Source organism: Augochlora pura, chromosome 7, assembly GCF_028453695.1.
Source record: "Augochlora pura isolate Apur16 chromosome 7, APUR_v2.2.1, whole genome shotgun sequence".
NCBI classification, from domain to species: domain Eukaryota; kingdom Metazoa; phylum Arthropoda; class Insecta; order Hymenoptera; family Halictidae; genus Augochlora; species Augochlora pura.
Window position 1 is genome coordinate 26248291 of NC_135778.1, and position 26764 is coordinate 26275054.

Sequence of the window (26764 nt, forward strand, 5' to 3'; positions counted from 1 at the left end):
ATGCATCTGACATAAAATATTTATTTACTATGTATTTTCCATTCAAAATGGTATTTTTCCCAGCTTTGGTGCAGATGTGGTAGTTTACAAGAATTATAGTTCAGTGGTGTCATAGTGACTCTCTAGATAAACACTCTATTAATATTTTATTCTTAGATGGTGTATAAAATAATACAAACGTAGAAAGTGAAACTTTTTTTATAGAATGAAGTATTATAGAAGGAGAGATACGAATTTTCGAAATGTTTTCAAATAAACAAACTTCCATCTCGATTGAACATTATTGCGAATTATGATGATTTGGAGCGTTTGCACTGTAATCCGCTGCGAACCAGTATCGTTTTATTTTCTCAGGTTAATGGCATCGTTGACTCTTCGATTGATCTGTCGCCGACATCTCACCTCCGGCAATTATTGCTGGAACAGCTGCCGAAATTCCTCAAACCCATCAACGCATTAACAAAATTATCGGAGAGTCTAGATATAGTTAAACAATAAATCACTTCGATATTCAGACGACACATTATGTGAACAATTGATTTGTATTAACGCCAATTTCGTTTTCCAGTGATCGATTAAGAATTTGTTGGATACCTTTATGTGTTATCGCGAATTTTATTTTATATTTTTTCTAAAGAACTATTTACTCTGGGAAAAATTGAGTAGCACAATAACGTTTACCTTTTTACATGGCAATTTCAATTTCACAGGTAAATTATAAAAACTGTACAGTTCTTTCTTGGTCGAAATAATTCTGTAGACTTTTATTTAAATGAAATTCAATATTTTTATTTATAACATTATCAATATTTTGATACGGTGAATCCTCGAATAACACTGTTAATTGGTTCTTTGTTACTAAATACTTTATTCATCCGTGTTAACTATTAGATCGGTATTATAACGTTAGTAATAATATTAAAATATTACATTAAACAAGTAATAATAACATTAGTTTATTTATCAAATTATGTTCCCTCCTACAATACAATAGGGTTACTAGCAATTTTTAATTTAATCGAAAATTATACATTTTTACGTGAGTAAATCTTTTGAGATACGATATGAATACAAATGAAAACGAATAATTTCATAATTTAACTAGCAAACCTGGCGAACTCCGTTTCGCCACCAGATGGCTTCGTTTTTTGTAACATTTCGTTTGGGGATTAAAAGATGAAGAAAAGTTATTTTTTTTGTTTTATAAACCATATTGGTTTGTAGTACATGCTATGTATCAGAGATGGCGCTGTATGTGAAAAATGATTTTCCCTGTTTTCCTGCTTTTCTGTTGAAATTTTTCCAGAATTTTGGTTGCTATAAACCTCACGGAGCCCGAGACCTTTCCAACGAATGCAAAACCGTGGAAATCGGTTCGTGCGTTCTGGAGTTATAGCGTCAGGAAGGAAAACCCGACTTATTTTTATATAATAGATTAAAAAAAAAAAAAACGGTACAATTATTCACTACATATGTCATAGGCGTAAACGTTAAAAAGCTTTTAAAACAAAAACGAAATTTCATTTACAAATTGAAGTTGTTCTCTATTTCCCACTTGTTTATTCTGCATTTTCTATTCACGAATTTGTTTATGATAATTTAAACGTAATATTCTTACTACTATAATTTTAACACCTAGTACAATAATAGTACCGTACAGTCATGTTAGTGTTTCGACATCGCTTCGCAAGCTAGAAAATAGTCGCCATTAACCCTTTCATATGCAAAAACTGAAACCATGCTTATAAAAGAAACAATCGCAGACCATTGATGTATTAGTGTGATATATCTCACACAGGATTACCGACGCAATGAACGTGCTCGTCAGTTTCCTCGTGCTGCAAACGTCTCTTTTGTTCCCGTTTATTCCATTCCTATGCAAATTAGGGTACGAATTATCACGGCATAACATTTTTCTCTTGATATTTCATTATTTCTTAATTTAAACGGCGCGTCGACTTTCTTTTCGGACGTATATCTAATTAATGTCATTCATTTCTTTATTTAATGTTATTCTATTTATTTTATATTTTTTCAACATCTATTCTACATTTTCTATTTCATTTTACATTATTTATTATAACTTCGTTGCAAGAAATTAATATGCTAAGATGGTTTCAAAAATTAGAGTTTCACCTTAACAAAAAGTATGCAACACGTTCGGAAAAAATTCACAAATTATTTGAAGATAACGTTAACAACAATGGAAACTGAGAAATGAATTTGAAGCTGAATTAATTGTCGCATAATAATTATAGTAATTACGAGACAGTCGTAGTACTTGCGAAATGATTACGACGAATACTCAGTAACTTTGTAAAAGGTTATAACAATTACAACAGTTATGTCATACGGCAGTTATGAAATGGTTATTGCAAAATAATTGGGTGGATTGCTACGATAAAATAATTCATAGAAACTCATAAGAAGGTGGTTATCCCAGGAATTCTATAATTTCATTTGAAAGATTTTCAGAGATTTTGTCGTTTTTAACATTAAAAACGTATAGCAATATCTCGTAAATGTTATGTAAGGATGAAAACATTGGAAGAATTTACAAGACAACCTAACAGAATTACATAAGTGCGTAGTTCCGTAAAATTCCTCTAGATCGACTATGAATGGCAAGGTTTCTCCTGTGTCAATACATACATTGCGAAACGGAGCCAACTGAGTTTAGTGTTACCTACGATATAAGCGTCGCAAACTTTGAATGTTAACCGAATATCGTATTGCCGTGACAAAGCTCCGCTGCGTCGTTATACTGGGTGACCCACTCAATTCAATCATAATAATTATCATTTATTTAATATTTTCTTTCATTAATTGCCCAGCAGTTACGAACTAATTAATGCAAAACGTTTGCATTACGTTATACCGTGGAACCACACTGATTGTTGTACTATACAAATTACTATAGCAAGAATTATATGCCACAATATTGTGCAATATTGCTACAGTGACAGTTATTCTGTGTATAGTGATTATAACACTATATTATTGCACTGTATTATGTGTATAATTGTATTAATGTGTATATTATGCAGGTAGCATACTATAATACAGTATATCTATAGTTATGAATATAGCAGATAATATACTATAGATATAGATACAGATATCGCAGATAATACACTATATCTATGCTAATTAAAAATAAATACAAATTTTTCATACTAAAGGCCACATGAGTATCATGGAACTGTACATCATTAGATTCGGTTTGACTTTGGCTGGAACATGGCATCAACGAACATTGTATATAGTTTTGTTCAAAATAAAAAAACATCAATGACGTCGAAATCTGTAAAAGTGTGATCCTGAGAAGAATTTTTCATTCGCTGCAATATTCACCCTTCATCTTTCCCTCCGATGTTCTCTTCTATTGTCGAAGATGAGCGAAATGCTTTAGGTGTGTAAAATAAATGGACCACCCGGTATACCATACGTTTTGTATATCTCGCAGCGGCTTTTATGCGGTGTCACGCGAAAATATGCGTCGCTCGAACATTATATTTTCTACGATGACGCGTGAGACATCAACCGTATTGTTCTTTTCAGCTATCACGTCTTCCAATTGCACTGAAACCATTCTCGCTGCAGATTGCTAATTAACTTGCAACATTTTTCAACACGTCAATGAGCAGACTGTAAACTCTTTTCCTGCAAAGATGACTCGAATCACGTGCCTCGCTAGAAACCATTAGTTCGGAAGACATTTGAATTCGAACATCCTTACTCGACGGGCGCTCGAATATCTAAGAAACTAACTCCCTTCGATATCTCCGAAGCAATTGTCGACAACGAGAAATGTTTCGAACGAAAGAAAACGAATGAACTGATCGGCGCAGGTCCGCGATTCCCTAAGAAAAAAGTATGTATTAGGGTGCTTGCGGATAAAAATCTTCTGTTTACGTGATAACGGGGAGTTTGTTGCTGTCCGGGCTGCGCGTTGAAACGTCGTTGGAATTTCTGCCGCGTTTGATTGACGGGGTGCAGAGGCAGGCGCACACATTCTAATAGCGGGGAGAGGCGCGCAAGTCCTGCAAATGCTATGGCAAACGTCCAACAAGGGCCCTCAAGCCTTCTTATCTTGGGAGAGGACCAGGCCACGCGGGGCCCCTCGACCCCCATGTACATTTCCTTTCAAAAGTATCGGGTGTCCTGTCGCAGACGAGCCAACGATTTACCGAACTAAGGCGGCCACGCTGCGCATTGGAAAGTTTTGGAGCTCCTTCAGCAAGCTGCACCCCGGATGCTTAATAATTATCATAATTCGACTAGCAATTCTTTCGATTCTACAGATATTTGAACTCTTAATTGGTTTGCTAGTGATTCTACATGATGCAATTCTTATTGGACTACTGATTTTCTGTATTTATGACAAAAATTAATAGATCAAATAAATAATTTTAAGGTCATTAGAAGGATTTAAGGACATTGTTAAATTGTTTTCAAGTTATTATAATTGTTAAAGAAAGAACAAAAAAATGTCCAACTAATTTACCCGTTTTACAATTCGTTTGCACAGTTTTCATTTTGCATGGAGATTCGCAGTGTAGTTATTATAACAGCGTTTACCATGTGCTGCGGCATTTTTGTATTGTTCTATGCTATTTGTATGTAATTTTTCTGCATGGTAAAGTTATTACAACGGCATTTACTGTTTATTATAGCATTTTTGTATTGTTGCGTGATATATGTATGGTACTGTATTATTCGTGTATTAATACTATTTACTTAGTAAGTATTATAGTTATAATACTAATTAGTAGAATTATGCTTAAAATTATACTGATAGTTATAATATACATGATGCTTCCGTAATAATTACAGTTATAATTCCATTCTTAGAGTATTTTTGTTTTATTCTGTACCACATGGTATTATATTATACTAATATTATATTAATGTACTTAGAATTGTACTTATATTTCTACTTATAATTTAACTGATATTTATACTACCTAGTGCAGGTATTAATGTTATGTCTAGTAATTAGTGTGGTACTTTTGTATTGTTGTATGCCATGTGTTGTTATATTAAACTAATATATTAATGTCGTATACCTGCCCTATTTATTTAGCTATTGTTATAGTTGTGGTACTAATTATTATTATTACATTAATATTTTCATTTATATATAATTCTGTAGGTAATAATATTACGTCTACTAATTACTATAACATTTTCTGTTGTTTTTACCATGTAATAACAACATATTACTATTATGTACTTATCATATAATTACTTCACTTGACAGAAAACTTTTAATCAGAATTCTAATTGTCATTGTTGTAAGAATTATCGATGCGTTTGTTAAGAACAAGAAATATTATTACGTATTAATATACATTGTAATATATAATATATTATCTATTAGAACAAGATATTAAAAGAATTCACAATAATTATGCAAACTGTCAACGAAATGTTATGTGGAAATTATGAGAACATTTCAACAAAGCGTTGAACCTCTTTTCTTTATAATAGGACGGAACTGTGTATAGCGGTGTGCAATCTGTCAGAGGAGCTGATTGTTCCTTGTGCGTCGTTAAAAATTACGTAAAATGTCAACAAGTTTCCGACAATAAAAAATTAAATGGTCGACCGTTTCGCTTTCGTTAAAATGCCGCATGGCGAATGCAGAGTTCAATTCGAGATACAGCAATCGAATGAAACGTGAATTATACGTTTCATCTCGAGTATTATAAAAGTTTTATAAAAACAATTTCAAAATGATTCATAACAGTTTACGAAAAACGAAATACGTAGTTCTAACGACAACAAGGAACTATTACAATGCAACTATTCTTAAATTATATTGCAGCTATTTTCTACATCGAACATAACCTAAACTAGTTTTTTCGTTGCCTCCAAAATATGACAATCTTCATTCAATGTTGTACAACGACTGTTTATTTAATAACTGCCAATTACTGCTACGATACTCTTTGACTATTCGCTTCTCTATATGTAGAAAGTAAAACTTTTTCTGGTGAAAGCCAGTAACTTTATGCTACAACTATGTCGGACGTAACAGTTTCATTTTCATTGCAATCTCAAATGCAATGTTTCTGTATTCATTTATCTTGAACTGCGCCAGTTTCTATTAACGTTATTTGGGATATTCTTTAATACAACGAAATACTTATATGAAGTATTAGGTCTAAAAGAAAGAAAACAATCAATTTTGTATGCACGTAATATTTATTGTATTATTATAATAATTTAGTATAATCGTAACTTGTGCTCTGTTGCCAGTGTGATGGCGATTTATGAATATTATTTCTGAGAAATATATGTCGCACATTAAATGACATTAGTAGACACAATTTTCCGGTAAACCTAATATTATAAATTTCGCAAATTATTTTCTAATGAATATCGAAAATTACTTTCAAATGAATATCGAAAATTGTTTTCAAATGAATATCGAAAATTGTTTTCAAACGAATTTCGGAAATTATTTTCAAACGAATTTCATTACGATCTGAGCAAAGTCTCGAGCGATAATCACGATCGTAGTGATTGATGCACGATCACTCTTGTGTAAATCAACGATCGAAACAATCGACGCTTATAAAACGACATAGGAAGTCACTGGGACGGAAAATACGCCGCAAAACAAAATGGTAGGCGTTCCATTCGAGTGCCATTCAGTGCTTGGTCCCTCAAGATGGCTGATAAGATTTAGCCACGACCATGAATCATCTATTATCAGTTTGCAATATTTCCATTTGTGGAATTTTACAAACTTAGTGCTGCTGTCGTCAAACGATTTCTCTTTTCTGTGATGTTATGGATTTCTTCTTGGAAGGACAACGCCCACGATTGACATAGATGTCCAACCCCCCTCCTTCCCTTTTATTTTATCCTACGTAGCTAGCAATATAGCTCGAATAGTGCATTCAATTATAAGAAAAATAATTTGAAGAGGAAGTATTGCTACAATTACTTACGTCTTCAAAAATAATATAACATTATTAAAATATTCGATTCTGTATTATTTGTTGCAAGTTACAAAACGCAAGGCAACCTTTATTAATTTAATTTTCAATGTAATTTTATTATTGCCATCAAATTAAATTATTTTTTTCGATATAGCGTAGGTCATGTGATGTACTGTTACTTTTAGACTGTAAATACTTATTTTTCAATATTTAGTTTTTAAATGTTATTCGAGAATGTCACTCTGATTCTTGAACGATTTTGATTGATGCAAATACAGCTGCACCATTAAGTCGGCTCTAATATTAGCACAATACCGTGACTGCATAATTAAATTGGGAATTAACTTGCCGGGATTAACGTAGCCGACATTTGTTGTATTTTCGTGACAGATAATTATAGACATTAATCACGATCGTGTAATGCAAATGCGTGTTTCGAAGAAAATCCATTGCGCCGATTTAAACAGAATGTACTGAGTCACTGATACGAACGAATCACTGATAGCCGAACCAGAAATTATTTTATGCGTCGTCTATGCTGCACCATAATCTTTCTCAGCGTCTGCTATGCGAGTAACATTTTTTACGTTTAATGTAAATACGTTATATATTGGGACATAGGTGTATGGAGTTTGAATTTCCCGCGCTGAATTACGGCTGACTGGTAACGCCCACTTCAATATAACAACGCTTCGATATCCGAGAATATATGGACGGAGCAGTATAACATTTAGGACAACGATTAGCGTAGAATATTGATTTAATGTAAAGTATAATTAAACATAATATAATGAAAAATATATATATATGTATGTATATATATTCTGCACTTATGTAATTTGAATTTAGTTCTATGAATGTGCCTGTGGACAATTGCTCATGTTGCAATAAATTTTCGAATTCAATGATACATGAATAAATTCTGAAAAATAATAGACGAAATTATAAAGGAACAAAAAAATTTGTAAAATTGGTGACCGAATTCTAAGACAAATGATTCAATTTAAAGAAGAAAGTGAAGTACGGATAGCAATGATTGAATTCGCAGATGCGTAAATAAATTTTTGAAAATAGACTCGTACCCACAGATTAATAAATAAATTCAGAGAAATAATAGTTTAGTCTTCAGTTAAACAAATGAGTTTAGAAGTGTAATGATGCAGCTCAAGGTTGAACAAATAAATTCAGGAAAGTAATGACCGCAACCAGAGTTAAGTAAGTGAATTATTTAAAGTAGCGGTCAAATTTAGACGTAAGAAAATGTTAAAGAATGACAGTCGAACCAACGGCAAATAAATGAACTTTCCGGTAGCGATAGTAGAGCCTAAAGGCGAGTAGATGCGTTTATTTTCAAAATTGTCTGTTAACAGCAGTGGGAAACGGTAAATTTCGAAAAATCTGCGGGGGATGGTGCATCAATTAAAATTACCGGGTGTCCCGAAAAACCGAATCAGAGCAGACCGTTTGAAAAGGGGCAAGTATCGAAAGATTTAGCCTCTTGGTGGACGCAACCTGGTTTTTAGGCGCGGCTACGAAGCGTCTACAAGACGGTGGCAACCGACTGCTTCAGTGGAAATTTCCATTGCAGTTGGCATGCCGTGTGGTATGACTGTACAGTCCACCATAAAAGTACCGTCACACTTATTCTCGTTTCAACTATCGGCAAACGAAACTACCCACCATCGCGTTAATCGTAAATCTCTGTTGTAACTAACAAAATCTAAAAACAGTGTACCTGGAATCCGTGTAAATTTGCAAATTTCTTTTATTGACAAACGTGTACAATTATGTGGGCAGCGTGCACTGTCCTATTTTCAATCGAATTCGATAAGAAAAGGGACGGCGCATTCTAACGATTATTTGTGAATTGATTTTGCGTGATAAGATTTAACATCTCACAGTCTATTTTTATATTTTTGTGTAATGTTGTGAGGAGACGATCACGTGTTAAGCCACGCGGTGCGGTTATGTAAGCGACAATTTCTATACAATGATCTATAAAAAAGTTTTATTGTTGCATCAACCTCAATTATCTCTTCAGTCACAGTCGCCATTTTCGCCCCACCATTGTGGTTCATATTCCAATTTTTTGCGTGGAGTTGTGAATGAAGTAATTAATGCAATTGGCATGCAGTAATCGTAAAATACTGTTCGAACAACGGCAATTGTTAAATAACCACTGCAGAGAGAATATTTTGTTGTAAATCGAATATATATAATTATCAATAAATGCCTACGTCTTGAATATAGTAATGAAATGAAAAAAAAGAACAGTTAAAAGTTCACGTGTATAATATTTATTACGTTGCTAGTAATGTTTTATCAAAATTAAGCATATAAAATAATGGACAACTACAACAAGAGTATTAAAAACATCGTAAGAACGACTGCTAAATTTTCTTTAAAATAAAATTCTGTACGAACTGTGAAGATATAATCATGTGGACAAAGATTAGTAAATAACATTTTAACTACTATACTATTAACATTTTTATATTTTAGTAAAGTGGATAAAAGAAGAGCTATTGTAAAGAGTTCTGTCGAAAAAACAAATTCATAATAACGTGATCAATTAAGGAAATGGAATAAAAGACAGTGGATGAATCAATAACGGATATCGTAATTCAAAATTTAAAAACATGCGCGCCATTGCTCAGTAGGTAAAGTCGCATAGAAAATACATTATAACCCTTCTACAGGCAAAAGCTGAAGCTTCTTGAAAAAATTAATACCATCCATTGGTCACTGGATGATACGATATTGTCATTACTGGTCACAACTTTATCTATGGAGAAGGGATCATCGTTTGCTACAAATGGCAAACGCGATTAATTTTAAATTGATTTTATTACTTCTTCCTGAAAATATTTTCAATTTGTCAAATTCATTCATTTCTTTCTAGAAAATGTTGTAATATTTAATCTAGAGACAGATATTTAACCTATATATTCAATACAATTGAACCATTGAAAAGGTACGTTGTGAAATATAAAATAATAATTCTCAAAATGCGTTGTCAAATAATTTTATTCGCTACGTTAAGTATACGTTATATAAAAATTTGTTAAATTGATATGTTGACACGTGTTACAACGGGATATTAAAGTCGCATGATATTCGTACAAAAATAGAAGTCGCGGCTAACATTCTAGACAGGATTCATTCATATCGCTTCAGTTTCTCTCTTTCTTGCCGCAGGTTGGATTTCCTTCTGCTTTCTCTTCGTTTTGTTTCTCGTTCAAGCTCAAGAAATGCGTCAGGTGAAGAATGGATATAACGCTGTTGATGTACGACGTCACATCCTCCTTGCTGATTGTCTTCAATTGTGCCGCTACCGAATGGTAAACACGGTTCGCCGTCTTCGTCGATAATTGACCTATTGTTTGCACTGCGTGCAAAACTTTGTTCTCGTCGGCCGATATCGGGGCTGTGACACAAATTTTGCAAAATAACTATTTATCAGTATTCACCCTTCAATCATCGGCTTAGTAATTCAATCATCTGGATAGCGACTTAATTACTATTGATTTAATTTGTTTTTAATTGTTTTAAGATAATGATATTAAAAATTCTGGAGGAATTTTTTCTCTATTTTCAATGAAATTTTTGGGAATCTAGAAATTATAATATATATATATATATTAGAGATTATATCTTTATATTTCTTATTTATTAATGTCTCGCGATGTCTAATTGACGTTTCATGTAATATGGTGGAACAAATTAATTGTTCACAAGATGAACGAACTATCTAAATTTCCATATTCAATTTCTGACAGTTAAAAATTATAAGAAATATGAAAACAATTTCAGCTCTCCATGAATTCAATTCAAGTAGTAATTTCGAAGAAATTAGGGTATTAATTGATTTACGATAATGTATACGATATTAATTATTATAATTATACCTGGAGGATTCTGTTCTCCCTCAACTGCTGGGAAATATCGGTCCAATAAAGCATTAATGAGGACACTGCTGTTGTCCACCCCTTGCACAGCCATAGTACCGTACTGTGTGCTCAACAATTCATTAGCCTTCGCTATACTAACTTCTTTGAGTGTAGAAGCCTGTTGCGTGGCAGATTCCTTTGCGGCATGTAGTTTGTCGATCGTTGGTTGCACCGAGCTGCTCATCACAGCTTTTGCTGCATCGTAAATCTGCAATAAAAGCTCCATATTATTTGCATTGTCACTTGCTTTTTAATCGTTGATTATATTATCTTTCCGGTCGTTGAAATTTGTTACAATTAAAGTACATTACAATATGTTAACTTCCATAATGTATTCAATAATATAATAATATAATTCTGAACAATAATATAAACGAAATGCTGTACACCATATAATAAATAATATGACAGTTATACATTTAATATGATAAAGAGTATCAGTTTAGCCTATTAAACAATAGTAATTTTAATTATAAAAGTAACAGTCACGAGAACAATTCTACAGAAATAAATAATGAAAATATATTATTGCTACATATAATCAAATCGCTTTATTAGTTTAGCTGTATTTCCTTCTAATTAACTGTAAATAACTCTAAATAAATTAACTGAACTAAATACCTGCTGCGGTGGCTGTTTCATCATGGGAACTTTTTGTTCAACAATAGTGAGACCTTCGCATAATTTTTGGTCAACAGCCGAGATTTGCCCTTCGAATTTCTTCGCCAGCGGTGCAGTGATCGGCGCGGCAGTTGCAGTCGCATAACTCAGCCCAGCCTCCGCTTGCGACAAAGCCCAATGAATTAAATGATTCGAGTCCTTCAAGTAAGAGTATGTGGACCCCGTTTTCTCGATCGCCGAGTGGATCACGGGAATGTTCTTTACGCGGTCGATCACTTCGAGATGAGGCGCCGATTCGCCTGCGGCGGTGTTCGTTGGCTTGGCTTCCGCCATTTTTCCTGGAAATTAAAGGTTTTGTTAATGGAACGAGCAATGTTTTTCTCCGTGAATACACAGTCGTTTTGACGTGTAAATACAGTGCCTGTCATCATAGACTGAAGTTTTGTATGCGAAATAGAATTATGCAAAATTATGTAAAATTATGCGAAATAAAACTGTATATTTTCTTTTCGCTCGTAAATAATTTTAGAGAGTTAAAAATAACGTACAGACGTTTTAGTACTGTCTTAATTTGGTTGTTTCCTTTATTTTACCAACTCGGTATTAGTAAATGCATAAAATCTTCAGTTTGGTTATAAGTACTGGGATTGTTGTGCGAATGTAGTTGCAATAATCTTATGAATAACTTGCAAAGTATGAAGTTAGTGAAGACTGTATGAGAGATGAAGTTGATAATTTTGACGAAGAAAAGAATATTTAAAATGATTAATATAATTTCTTATGTTTATGTCAGGGTTATAAAATTTATTTAAGAAACAAACAGTAATTAAAATGATTAATTTACTTTCTTATGCTTATGTTCTCCATATATTTATAATATCGTAAAGAAATGCACATGTTCTTGAACATGTAATTTTACATTACGCATATAAAAATGATTATATAAAATGAAAGTTTACCCAATACTTATGGCTAGGGTACACATTCAAAGCGAACGAAAATAATACGCAAATTAAAGGCAATAGTCAAGCAGTGAGTGATCACGTGACAAAATTTAAGTACGTTGACCTCCGGCTCGCAGTTTACAAGAAATCCAACAATCGATTGTCAGCAAACAGTGAAACAGGGAAACGACTGACCGGAGAAGGATCTTTGTACCTTGAATAATTACATAATGGCAGTTCTATCGTAACTGAGGTCTTGAGCTTTCATGGCGTACGACGACTACTAGCCAACGAATTCGACTTATCTTCCTATTTCGATAATGCGTCGCATCGTACGAAGGATAAAATTTATCGTTGATTGGTAAATACAAATTGGATTCGAGCTTCAATTTCTATTTTTTATTCACATTAACGTGGCTACTATAACTTACTACATACGAATAGCATGAATGCAATAAAAAGTAAAATAATGAACGTTGAAATAATTAATTTTAATGCTTTATGTTGCAATATATGTTGTAAATAACAAAGCTGAAAATAATAAAAATGGTAATACTTGATCGAAATATCGATTTTATTTCGTGCTTATGGTATCTTGATTCTGATAAGTTTAAAAATTTCGTATAATTTTTTTCACGATATTTATTAACATTAAACGTTATAGAAAAAGAGCTATTAATTAGAAGATATATAATTACGTAATATGAATATAAATATACCCCTGGGCATCCAGTGTAACATCGGAGGTACATTATTTGAATAAAACTAATTTTTACAAAATACTTATTGATTTTAAATATTATAGAAAAAGAACTATTAATTAAAAGATATGTAATTACATAGTATGAATATAAATATAACGCAAAAGTTTGAGGAGCGTGGGAAAAACAGAAATTGAACGTCGATAAGGTAGAAATCTAATGTTTGTCATAACGCGACACGTGACTCGAATGGCTATAGTAACAACTAAGTTACCAATCCACGTTGTCAAGCGTGTACCGATAAAAAAAACAGCACGTGCTACACTGAGAGGTAAATAAAAAAGCTGTACAGTTTTTGCCGAATTGTGCAATTAACATGTAAAATCAAATCATGTGAATAAATAGCGTGTGACAATCGGTCGTAACATGGTACTCAACTGGTTGCAAGATTAAAAGCGAAATTCATGACTCATCCGCTGCAAAAAGAAGCTTCCGTTAGATTTATCGGCTGGTTTAGACTTTGTTCGGCTTTTGAACTTTGTTGTAACGTTGTCGTATATGTCACAATCGGTATACTTGTAAATGATTGGCAAGTTAGCATCTCTTCTTGCGAAGTTCATAGCATTTTTATCGATCTATGCTAATAATAATTCAGACAATTATTCTTCAGAATTATCTGACCTTTCTGTTACATAATTTTCATAATTTATTTAAGAAACACGTCCTTCCGACTTCCCGCTTTATTCAATATACATAACATAATACATTCGATATTAACAGTGCAAAAATAGAAAATGTTCTATACCTTTGTCATAATTTATTATAAACGCGAAAAGATGACTAATTTTTATTCGTTACTTTCTTTCGAATGATCTCAAAGTTATGTATGTTGAAAGTATGATCGAGCGGCAACTTTAAGCATAAAAAAGTGATGAAATCTTAAAACCATATTACTATGGAATGTACTACTGAATTACTATGAACACATCAATTATAATATAAATGCTAGTAGTGACGTCCATAGCTGAATAAGCCTAATTTATTGCACTGTCCACCGTATATTCTGTTTTTGAATAACCAATAGAGGTTGAATACAAAATTAAAAGCGCTCGTAAACATTTTTCTTTGTCTCCGTCAACGTTCGAAAAATTGATTTTTGAAGAGGTAGTTGTATATTCAACATGAAACATTAGCATGTCCTGCGATTGTAAAAATAATAAAAATAATTTTTCATAATTTATTAAAATTATTCGTTAGGGCTTTTTTTAAAAAATTATTGTGTGTATACTTTACAAATTATTATGATCATTTCATCGTATTTCAAAATTCCTTTAAGCTCGAGTGACCGTTCAAATAATGGATTTAATTTACGTGCAGATAAACGTCAAATGCTCGGTGTTGTTGAGAGCGGCTGACATTGTTGCGTGACTCACGAGATAATATTATTTTCCCGCAGTTGATATCGACACTTTCACAGAGGTTACGACGATTAAAATTATTGGCATTGTGAGTTAATATTTTAATCGACAATAGCAGCGAAGAGTGAAAACATTAAATTAAATTAGACGCCCTGTTTGTGTCATGCTCGGTTACATCGCTTTAGAAATGATTTAATGAATTTCGGAGAAATAGCACACTTAAGTCGGCGTAAGTAAAAAACGATAAAAAAAAATGGTATAAATCAGTAAATAATTTTTATTAATAAAGTTTGTTTTAACGCTTTTTCAAGACTATTCACCAAGACAAAAACCTAAATTAATGGGTCAATAATTGTTTACAAAGACAATATACATAAATTAATAATTCCTCGCAATTTGCACTGTTTTATATTTGAAATCAGTTCGATTATACTTCAAATAATTTCCCCGCCATTGGAAACTGATGCTTTTAGCTTGGACACCCGGTATACGACATAGTATCGTACGTCGCGTCAGTCAATATTTGAAATGATTCGGTTACATTTAATCGAATAACATTTAGATGAATATAGAATCGTTCGCGTACGCGGCTATAAAATAATCGCAAAATCACTTTACGGGAGAGCTTGATCCTTTTTTCAGAAATATTTTAAGAATCTTCGAAATGACAGCATGTTGGTCACATCGCAACCGGATGATGATGTTGGAATTGTGGAGTAACGAGAAACTCGATTTTGCTATACTCACAATACGTGATGCAACAGCGAGGAGAACACAGTAACGGGAACAGAACAATTTTCATTGACCGATTTGCACGACAGATTCAGCGGCACTGATGATACGTTTATACCGAAAGACGTGAGTGGGATGGGTTCGAGGCGAGGTGGGGGATAGCAGACGGCTGCCAGGGCCGTAAAAACTGTGCGGTTCCGTCAGGTTTCTTCTTCTCGTCGAAAAAGTAGACTTTGCGCGTGGTGTATGTATCGTCGAGTATGGCAAACGAAATGGTACGCGGGTACAGTGGCACCAGAAAGTCCACCGATTTTCGACAAATTGTCCGCGTTTGAGCTGTCATAATTTCGTTAAAAATCGTCGTACACTAATAAACTGACACTCGTTCTGAAGTTTAGAGCTTCAACTTCGATATGGTATCGTTTGTTTTCTCGCAATCTATTTTTGCGCAAAAGAAAAAGTGAAAAACTGGAGACATACAATTTCGCAGAAATACGACGGATTTAAACGTCTGTGATTGTGATTGTGATTTTTATAGCGACAAAGGCTAATATAGATTGGAAGATCAAAGTCTCGTCTTTACAATGACACCTTAAACTTCGAACTGCGCGTCTTTCAGTCGTTTTACGTAGCTTCGAATGAAATGTGTACTTACCGCTTTCTTCGAAGTAATACAAGGCACGCGAAGGCTATACACGGCAGAACTTGTTCCTTGTTTCTGTCTTATAAGACGAGTAAAAGATATCGAATATCAAGTTTTAAGGAATCGATCTGAAGGGGAGGCTTCGATCTTTAAATTCATGGTAAATTCGTTCGATTACGATTTGTTATTACAACGTTAGAATAGTTCAAATATCAATCGAAATTCAAAGAATTCAGGTATATGGATTATTTTTGGAATCATTGTATATTCAAGTGAATATACAATCGGAATACATACATTTTATCTCATACTTTATTTACACTCCGCACTGTTAATGATTATGTACGATTTAAAGTATCAAATATATTTCCTTCCATACATGAAAGAAATGTTTATTTGTAACATGCCTAATAGTTGAAATCATTTATCCAACATGTTTTTAAAATTTCTTTATTATATTATATTAATTAATTATTATTATAACGTCTAACGTATTATATTTTATTAATTATTATAACGTCTTATTTCATCGTAACAAAATAACACTAGATAGTCAATGACACTAGTATAACATATAAATTAAGTAATAGTCGAATTATAGTGATAGTGAAAGTGAAAGTGAAATAGAAATAGAATGTCATATAAATTCAATAATCAAAACAAATTAGTAAATTTAGAAATTGCATATCCGCTAGAATTGCACAGTAACAATGATTTTGTTCAGGATAAGATGAGCAGAGATCAAAGGTCAACCGACACACAATTGATTATGCTATTCGAAAGGAGGAAGCGTATTCTGTGAATGAAATCAAATTCTTTTATAAGAAATACAATTTCTGCAAAAAAATTCCACATGTTCAGGGTCTCTTATCGTGCATCGACGACTATGCACTCCTACGACACACGCGCACGTGTGTCATAGACTATGACGTGGCTCTATGAGAGACGTTTTTCCTCATTGTGAGTCCTACAATTCTTCGGATTCCGTTCATACAATGCTCGATCCATTCAGCAAACTGTGAGTTGCAACTTTTGTATCGCAGGTACTCTGATGCAGCATTTTTTAAATTAATAGGACAGTATGTGTGTGGCAAATCCTTAATGTTGCGTTGATTTCGTGTTTACATCTAATGACATTATAATCTATCAAGACTGTCCTCTTATTTCTTGTATAAAATAATTTATGAAAGTAGCACTTATTTATACAGAACGATAAGAATTTCTCGTTTTAATTGTACCATTTGTAAATATATGCTGAATTGTGTTAATCTATTATTTGTTCTAATCTATTATTGTTTTAATCTATTATTCTTCTAATCTATTATTGTACTTAATCTATTAATCTATCTTTTTTTTGAAGAATTGAAGGTTAACTTTGTTTGATTTCTACTGCATTTTATAATAAATAAAATTCGAAATGAAATGAATTACTTGCTATAAAATTAAATACTATGTATTCTGAAGGTAAAATGTAAATGTAAAAGAAAACAATTATACACCGTGTACGAGTTGTTTAATAAAATCTGTTAGCCTTAATTTCTTATATGCTATATAAGTAATTTAATTTATTTTTGCTAAAGTACAATTTATTAATTTCATAAATATAGATACTGTTAATACGTAATATCTTCAGGAATAGGTGATCGCAAATAGTGCTAAACAATTGTTTTAAGAAACGTAATTGTATTTTTTTTATGTGTATTGTAAATATAAAAACATTACAATAACAATGTACAGTTGCATGTTATGTACACGTGATGAATGCTGAACAGATATATTAATAGTATAAATACTCTTGTATGGTCGTTATTTAAATGATTTCGTAAAAAAAAAAAACAATGACCATTGAATATACGAATGTCTATGAACGTATATTATTATCATCTAGCTTATAAAACTGGAAGTGCAACAGATGTTCATTAAAAAATTATTATTTCTCTCGAGCGCGTCTCCCTCTATCAGACATCTTTCATTTTCAAATCACAATTATTAAATCCAGCAATCACTGTGATCTTCGTAGATATGTACTTCGATGTAAGATTGCGATCGTTATTCATTTATGCGAGAAATGTAGAGTAAATTTTGCATTGGAAATCGTACGAAAACCAGCCAAAGCTCTCTTCCTGTGAGAAAAATATCTCTAGAACATTCAAATGTCACCGCACAATTATTTTGGTGCTTTTATAACGCAACATTGCGACCGGGAGTTGCAGCTGCAGCCTATTTATCCCTAGGTTTAAATTCCCTAGGAGGTTCTTTGGCACCATTACGAATTATCTACGGTGATTACACTCAAACGAAAATTATATATCTAAAGACTCCGATCAAATATTTAGAGACTCTGATTTCTCGACATTTAAGCGTCGCCAACTATTTGTATGCAACGTACAAAATTGCAATTGCGGTACAAAATTGACAGTTTACGCCAATGCAGCGTAATTTCGAAGATCTCGATGTTGCGCGTTACGTAATCCCGAAGAGCGATTGATTTAAAACAATACGGGGAGGTAACGAAACGTGCTTGAACAGTGAACTGATAATAGTCGAAAGACTATCTTTTTTTCCACCGAGGACAAATATCTTCCCTTAAAAATAATAATACCGGGAAATTAATTGTGCTTCTTATTTGTATCAACTGCGTCGTTTTCCGGTACCGAAGTGTCCACTTTATCGGTTATAGAGTGCAAGGAGCGCGTGAGCTGTAGAAACTGCAGCACAGAAGCGATGTAAGCCTTTATGTGGTCTGTTTTGACGGTGTTCACGTGGTATAGTATGTTAGCGTAGATGCGCCTCGCTGCCTTGTTCGATAAACGACCCACTGTCTGCAAGGTATGCAGCAATTTGTCATCTTTCTCGACTTTGTTTACTAAAACAGAGCAAAAACTATTCAGCGTTTTCAGTTTTTATAATTTAATCGTGTGATAATAACGTTTAACATTTTCCTTTTTATCGATGATTAAAATGGAGCAGTCTGGCAAATAAAGGAGTCTCGAGCAGTTACTTTAAGATTTCAAGATCATTTGGAGATCTTTTTAGAACATTCTATCATCTATAAATGAATTGTAAAATTGTTATAAAAATACAATAGGTGATAGTAAAGAGTATCGAAGATATATAGGAGCAGTTTTCAATATTTATAATTCTTCTACGTATTTATATTCTACAAAATCAATTTTGATTTTTGGAAGATTGTTTAAAAAGTTAATTAGATAGATCTATACATGTATATAGGACGTCGAAACTATTTCATTTCTTTGTGAAACATTGTTCGTGCAGCGTAAAATTAACGAGTTATTTTTATATATTAAAATCGGATATCCAGCATGGGATTTGTTATTGAAATGACACCAATTAGTACAATGCAGTTTTTACATACCAATCAGTTCTTCATCTCCAGTCGCCGGGAAATATCTATCGATCAGATTATCGACGATAACAGCTGTATTATCGAAACCCTTGACAGCTGCGCTGCCATAATGTGTTCCTAGGATTTGATTCGCCTTGCTCCAGCTGACGTCCTTCAAATTGGTCGCTTGCACGGTTATTAAATTATTCATGTGCGAAATACTCCAAACGGCCGGCTGAACGACATTCTCCAGTGCCATCATATATGCGTTCTCCAGTATCTAAAATAACAAAATTAACAATAGTAAGCAGTGTTTACAATATTCATTTCGTTCATTTTATTCATTGAAATTTGCATCACCGTTAAAGAATATCGAACAATGAGCTCGATACTAATAAAATTAATTCAACAAAAAGACAATATTTATATTAACAAATTAAATAGAATTTCAACAAATTGCGTGCGTTCGATACGATTTATCTACGACTAATCTAATTTTTAATAACGAATCTATGTAAATTACATAGACACGTGCCCAGCTATCTCGTTAACGTTAATCTTACAATTTGTCACGATTATTTTTAGTCACACTTTTTGTTGAAATTAATAACAAATACGTTCTATTAATGATTTATTACGTATATTTTAAAATTAATATTTTTACTAAAATAAAATATATACAACCAAAATATTTCTATAAATTCATGATGAACGATCGAAAAATTACTTGCAACATAATTGAATAGGTAAAAGCTGGAAAACGCTGGCAAATAATTACCTCAATTTATTATAAATATTTTTAGTCAACTTTTTAGCTAAAACATTAGATGTCAGTATTTTTTATAAACTCATACTAGCCATGGAAAATCGAGGAAAGAATAAGTTGTAGAAATATGGAGCGTCTATGGAAAAGCATGGTGCCGAGAAAAGTATCAATAAATAATTGTATATTTATCCAAGATGGCAGTAGTTCACTTGTTCACGGTAAAAAATGTTGTATTCCTAACCTGCTCAGGTTTCTCTTTAACCATCGGCACCTTTTCTTCGATTTTGTCAAGACCAAAGCAGAGAGTGTGGTCAACAAAGTGTATGGGGGTCTCGAGTTTCCTCGCGATGGGCACTGCTATGGGAACCACCGCTATGTTCGTCGCGGTGCTCAAAGACATTTCTGCGGTTCTCAGAATCCAATTAATTAGCTGGTTGCTATCTTTCACACGTGTATACTGTTCCGCAGATTTAGAAACCGCGCTCTCCACTACCGGAAGTCCCAAAAGACGATAGAAAATCTCCATATGGGGCATCTTCGCGATTTCGGCTGCCATTTTACAAAATATCGCACGCTTCAGAAACCTAAAAAACATACAATTATTTTTACACAGTCTATCTCACACGTATCGCTACATTTTAGAAGATCGAGTTTCAACAATTCTTTGAGTTCTCAATGAAAAAGAAGAGGAAGTACAAATTAAAAGAATGCTACGCAATTCTTTGGTCAAAAATGAAAAGAACATATGCTGTGCAGATTTTCATATAATCTTTAAGTACTCGATAAAGAAAGAAAATATATTTACAAAAATATCAGGAAACTGTTCCATCAAAAATGAAAATAAAATGAAAAGATCAGCCCTTCTCTCAATGTATGGGGTAATAAATTTTCTAATTCGTTTTTTCAAAAAACCAAGCCTTGTATAAAAATTATATAGTAACAAGGGCTGGTGAATCGTGATGAAAAAAGTATTAGTAATTCCCTATGCAAAAGTAAACGCAAAATGTACAATACAATTTTTTCTTCTCAGGTACAATCTTCGAAAAAATCGAATTCTAATATTTGGGTAAATTATATTGAAAGTTGCGTCATGTAGTGACAGTTGTAAGATGTGACCTATTCAACCGAGGTTCAATTTTTGAAAAAATCGAAAAGATTTTTTAAAATACGATAAAATCAACTAAATTTTCTTGAGACCTAAGCTTCGAATAATTTTCCCAGAAAATCGAAAAGAAATTTTTCAGAATACAATAAATTTTCGAACACGATTTTCTCGAAAATTAATCATCGAAGAAAAAAATTGTTTATTCCATATTTTCTGTATATCTCGTTTCCAATAGCTCAGCCGACAGCGTTGAATACCTTAATTTGCAAAAATAAAGAATTACAAAATATTTGAATTGATTATTGTGGCCGAGTGACTATAGAATTAACATGTCTGGTGGGAAACGTCTGTGTAGGTGGTATCTCGTGGGTCAATGTACTTCAAGGATATAAGATACATGCGTATCGCTCTGTGTATCGTCTGTATATGTATATTTGCACGTAGTGCTGTGCCACCGACACCTTACTTTCACGGCTTTCGCTAAAATTATGATCCTAGACGGCGTCGAGTGCTGACAGAGAGATAGCGATGACTAGCGCGCATTTGAAATCGAAAGCTGTGACGGAGCCGTCTCGAGACAAAACTGCTTTCTCCGGTGCCTATCCTTTTACAAATAAATCGGACCTCCCATTTAACATTATCCACGATTTCTCGCGGAACTGTTTGTATCGACGCGTGAGTGAAAACGTATATTGTGGGCAGCGAAACGGCCTTATTTGAACAGTCTGCGAGAAATTTAATAAGTCTTAACGGGAACGCAGTTGCACGCTACAATTGTTTCGAGTACCATAAATTTCTCCACTTTTGGGGAGCTCGAATTAATTAGCAGACTTCCGATATTTACTTATTTATACAAGTATAATATAAAGCCAACGTAAAATTCTAGTTAATTTCAAAGACGTTTTAATAAAATTTCGTTTATCAATTATTTTACGTTTATTTATTGATGCGAAGCTAACGCGATATCCAAATTCAGATTCTATTTGATTTCAATTTAATAAAAAGGATTGCTGACATTTTTTTCAGGTTAAGTTAATTGATAATCGGTAGACAATGTTGAAGAAGTATGGTTTTTAATTATTCATGTTTTCTGGTATATGAATATTTGAAAAACATTACTGCAGTATTTGTTGAATTTTAATTAAGAAGTTAACCAATATTGATAACATTAATTTTCGCAATAAATACGTGTTATTAATATCTTCTAATTTAGTTATTATATTTACAGGTTTGTGAAAAAATAGTACAGCAATTTGTCACAATTATTAATGTATTAATAAATAAATAAATAAATAAATAAATAAATAAATAAATATATATATTCTCTCTTCTATTCTCATGAAGTTGTATTTTATATGTATTTCTATTTGTTCGTCTATAACCAAATGTCAAATATTTTTATATCTTTCAGGTATCTTTAGTAAACGATTAAGTGTTGATAAAACGATAAAAGTTTCTAATTCCTGAATCAAACGGCTAAACTTTGGTATTTGGAAAAGTTTCGTCATTGAATGTGAAGGTACTCGTGCAAACAAAAATCAAGACCTTCAATTACCTTTGCACGATATTTACAAGGTAATGTTTGTGTACGATTGATCTTACGAACCTATTCGAGAGATCACAATGTCTATGTATCAAATGTTACGTTAAATTATCGTCGAAATCGTGAAAACATTTTTAATAAATAAACCAATTTGTTTCGTCTACAAACAGTGATATAAACTAATTTATTTTACATGAAAATTGTAATATAAACTATTTTATAGTAGACACAAACTGTAAGATGAACTAGTTTATTTTATATGCAGACTATAAAATAAATTGTCTCGATAATTAATCTGAAAATTAAAGCAATTTATTCCATGTACAAGCTATAGTAAAATTTAACCAATTAATTAATTGTCTAAACTTTAGTAAAGTATAGAAAACGTCTTTCGTAAAATACAGTATGATGAAATAATTAATTTCTTGCACGACGCGCATTTTGCGATTAAACTATACCACAGAAGTACTATAGTAATCAATCTCGATAAATACTATTAACACATAAATATTATTAAATTCCTTACCAAAAACGTTTATATATCTCCTTATTCAATATTTACGGTGCACTTCCTTATCGAAAAATATACCGGTATTATCTCTGAAAACATTATAAAGTTACAAATCATTCGACTTACTCGACAATTTCGTTCTTAATAGATGCATACGAAGACTAATGAGAATAACAATCAGTGCCAGTAATGAGAATAGAAAGCACTATGATAAATTTCACTTACGTTTTTTTTTTAACCAGCCGGTTCAGTCACTTAATCGCCTTAGGGTACGCCACAAATGATACACGAGCACAAATGTTGCTCGCTGATCAATGTCCCCATACTTATAACCTCACGGATAGAGCGCTACGCTTCGTATCGGCCAATCGGGAATCGGGATTCACCGACAGCACGGTATCCCGTGTGCTCGGACATGTGCCAAGGGATCCAAAGTCCGTCTAGCCCAACTGCGTTATCGGCTGACTCGAGCCGTTTCGCGAGACTGTGTGGGAATCTGCAATCGCGCGCTGTGTTACCACACCGATCCATAGATCCATAGACACAGAGATTATTAAGATTAAGAGTAGACCATTCGTAGATTTCGCTTATGACGAATTCTAGGGTCAACTTTGACCCCAGGATGACTGAGTCATCGGATTGAAAATGAAGCAATATTTTCTCTTTTAGCTTAGATTAGGTTAGAAGATACAAGCAATCTGATCAGCAGAGAATTTGGTTGATCTGTTAAGGGAGGTAATTAGGATGATTTTGATCTTCGCATGCGTTGTTTAGGACATTGCTGCGAGTGACTTTCATTGTGTTCTAAATGATGCTCGTTATTCGTTCAAATGTTATCGAAATTATGGATCTTCTGCTAGCTTAACGTAATTGATTATTATTAAATTGGGGTAGAAATATGTGTGTTAAAGAAATATGTATAATATTAGGTTGGTGCATATGAAATATCGGATTTTTAAGCGAGTATATGAAACTGCATATCTTTTTTCAAAAGCTATTGATTTAATCGAAATGTGCCCCATTTGTTTCAATACACTTTTCCCAACGCGAGTTTAATTCATAGATGCCTGTCTTCAAGAAGTTCTGATTTTTCGGATCGATAAACTATAGTATGGAATTTTTCAGACTCTCTCCATTTACATACTGTTTAGCCCATAAAAACTACGCATACGTCGTACAAAACAATTGCGAAATTAAATGAAGTGAAATATAAAATTTTATAAAATATGGATCTTTCGCCAACACCGACTTTCACTATTTTAAACATTTAGGACAGTTTTTACGGGCTAAATAGTATATAAACGAAGACAGTCTGAAATATTCCATGTCAAAGTTTGTTAATTCTAAAGATCAGGATTTGTTTACGGCGGGCATTTCTGTATTGAAATCTCGTTGGAAAAAGTGTGGCAAAGCAAACGGGGCATATTTTCATTAAATCAACAGCTTTTGAAAAAAGATATACGGTTTTATATATATTTACTTAAACATCCGACATTTCATATGCACCAACCTAATAGAATGATTAGGTCAAATATTAAGCTGTATAGACATCAGAAAAGATAGATACTGCTATTCTCTCTTCAATTTATTGAGATAATTGAAAAACAAGATACAACTTTGTTTAACCCGTTCCGTGCCAAGCTATTTTTGCCTGACTTGTCGTTCAGGCCATTTGATATTTTGACTAAAGATTGATAGATTAAATGTAATTATTAATTATTGTATATGTAACAAATAAATAAACTAATGTGCTTTGTTTTATACTGCATTTTGTATAACGCATATGTTTCTTTGGTTGAAATACATTTTACAGAATTTCATTAGTCATAAAATATATGTTTCCGGCGCATTAAATAAATACGACTGCGTGTACCATCGGTGGTACACGTGGCCTGAAGATCAAGTTTAACGTGTACCACCGGTGGTACACTTGGCACGGAACGCGTTAACTTGGAAACTTTTATTTCAGATAAGAAATTTGTAAAATGTTGAATAAATTTCATTTGAATATATGGAAAATGAATTTATACAATTTATAACATTTTAATAAGAATCGAAATCTACAGAGTAAGGGTGTTTCACAGAGTCGTCCATTATTGCAATAATTATAGTCAAAATAAAGTTAATTTAAAATGCATAACCTGCATAATTTAACGAAATACACGCTATTGAAATTTACACAAACACACGCGCACAATGTTGAAACTCTAACCGGCAACTTCATCATGATACACATCGAGTAACATCAATGCCGACGGTGCATAGCAGAAACGCAAGGATTACTATAAAATGTTGTAAGTTTGCAGAGACAAATCGTAGCTTCGTTTCTTTCCTTAATTGAAGGGAAAGGTTCTAGCTTTATTTGGCTGTAAGCGGCATCTCCGAGAAAATTTTACCAAGTTCGTGCATTCCGTTAAACATGGCAATTTTTAATATGCCAAACATAGCCTTACATTTCAAGCGTTACAGTGGTGAGGGTGCGTATAAACTTGAAATTGCGGTGTACTACCTTAAAGTAGAGATTTCAAGTATACATTTAGAAACAACGTCATCAGCCTACGATGCCTTTTTGTGGAGTTATTATTGAAACAATAACTATAATCGTTTTGAGGATCGTAAATAGAAGGGACAATAAGAAAGAACCGTTAAGTGAAGCTAAAAAAGAAGATAAACGGAACGATGAATTGAAAAGTTAACGAGCCAAATTTTCCAGCTTCCGACACAATTGTATTCCCGCTGTCTCCATACGAGCTGAAATTGCCATTGAAAAACAACGATTAGTATAAGAATCGTGTTATTATCGCTCGTTGCGTATTACCAGTCCGTTGAAAAAAGAACCGGAGCGTTTTCCACGTCTTCGTACAATGGAAATCCGTAACAGCAGTAAATAAAAAAGTAGCCCTGCGATAAGGTGATCTCTTTTTGGAAATCCCAGCAAATCAAATAGCGCGACGTAGGATCGATTAATGTTATATTACAGAATGCTACTGCTATTTATGGAAATTGACACGCTAATTAAGCATGAATCGCTGCAAAAGTTCACAGTGAACGGCGCACTTCAGAGAAAGAAGTGAAATTTTGGAAAACACGTTCCAAGTTTCTGAATTATTCATAAGATTCCCTGTTCCACTGTAGTAGCATACTAAATCCTAAATGTATGGCATTTAGTATAATATCTACATAGTCATTTCATTAATAGGATATTGAAATCGTCGCTAGTAATGTATTATAGTCTCTGTTATACATAGAATGACAAAGTAAGAAGATTACTTATCGGTAATCGAAACGCAGAGTAGACGATACAGATTATTATAGTCGTCAAATTACATTATATATATATGTATAATGGAAGGTAATACTATCAACCGGGTGTAGAATAGTCTGCTTAAAAGTGATGTTCTTACTATCGACAGTTTGCATACGTTCGAAGCATTATGCAAAATAAAATTTAATAGTTACAATAGTTATAAAAATTAACGTTAATAGTTCCAAAAAATAGTTAAATCGAAGATTGAGAGTACTATTCTTAAA

The 26764-nt window shown here is 32.9% G+C and overlaps 2 protein-coding genes across 4 annotated transcripts; both read right to left on the bottom strand.

The window, feature by feature from the left end:
* Nucleotides 1-9962: 9962 nt before the first annotated feature.
* On the bottom strand, nt 9963-15463 carry LOC144472444 (lipid storage droplets surface-binding protein 2-like). Of its 2 annotated transcripts, XM_078185547.1 has the most exons (5): nt 15335-15463; nt 13608-13645; nt 11525-11862; nt 10862-11111; nt 9963-10380 (listed from the first exon to the last, which is right to left on the bottom strand). In XM_078185547.1, exons 2-5 carry the CDS (start codon nt 13633-13635, stop codon nt 10127-10129), a joined length of 870 nt encoding a protein of 289 aa, XP_078041673.1. In that variant the 5' UTR covers nt 13636-13645; nt 15335-15463; the 3' UTR covers nt 9963-10126. The 2 variants fall into 2 exon arrangements, with proteins under 2 accessions (XP_078041673.1, XP_078041674.1); XM_078185548.1 differs by lacking the exon at nt 13608-13645 and having other exon boundaries at nt 15335-15446.
* Nucleotides 15464-17479: 2016 nt separating this feature from the next.
* LOC144472445 (lipid storage droplets surface-binding protein 2-like) lies at nt 17480-23529 on the bottom strand. Of its 2 annotated transcripts, XM_078185549.1 has the most exons (5): nt 23459-23529; nt 23249-23322; nt 20316-20658; nt 19339-19588; nt 17480-18828 (listed from the first exon to the last, which is right to left on the bottom strand). In XM_078185549.1, the coding sequence occupies exons 3-5, from the start codon at nt 20628-20630 to the stop codon at nt 18572-18574; spliced, it is 822 nt and encodes a 273-aa protein (XP_078041675.1). In that variant the 5' UTR covers nt 20631-20658; nt 23249-23322; nt 23459-23529; the 3' UTR covers nt 17480-18571. The 2 variants fall into 2 exon arrangements, with proteins under 2 accessions (XP_078041675.1, XP_078041676.1); XM_078185550.1 differs by lacking the exon at nt 23249-23322.
* Between the last annotated feature and the right edge of the window lie 3235 nt (nt 23530-26764).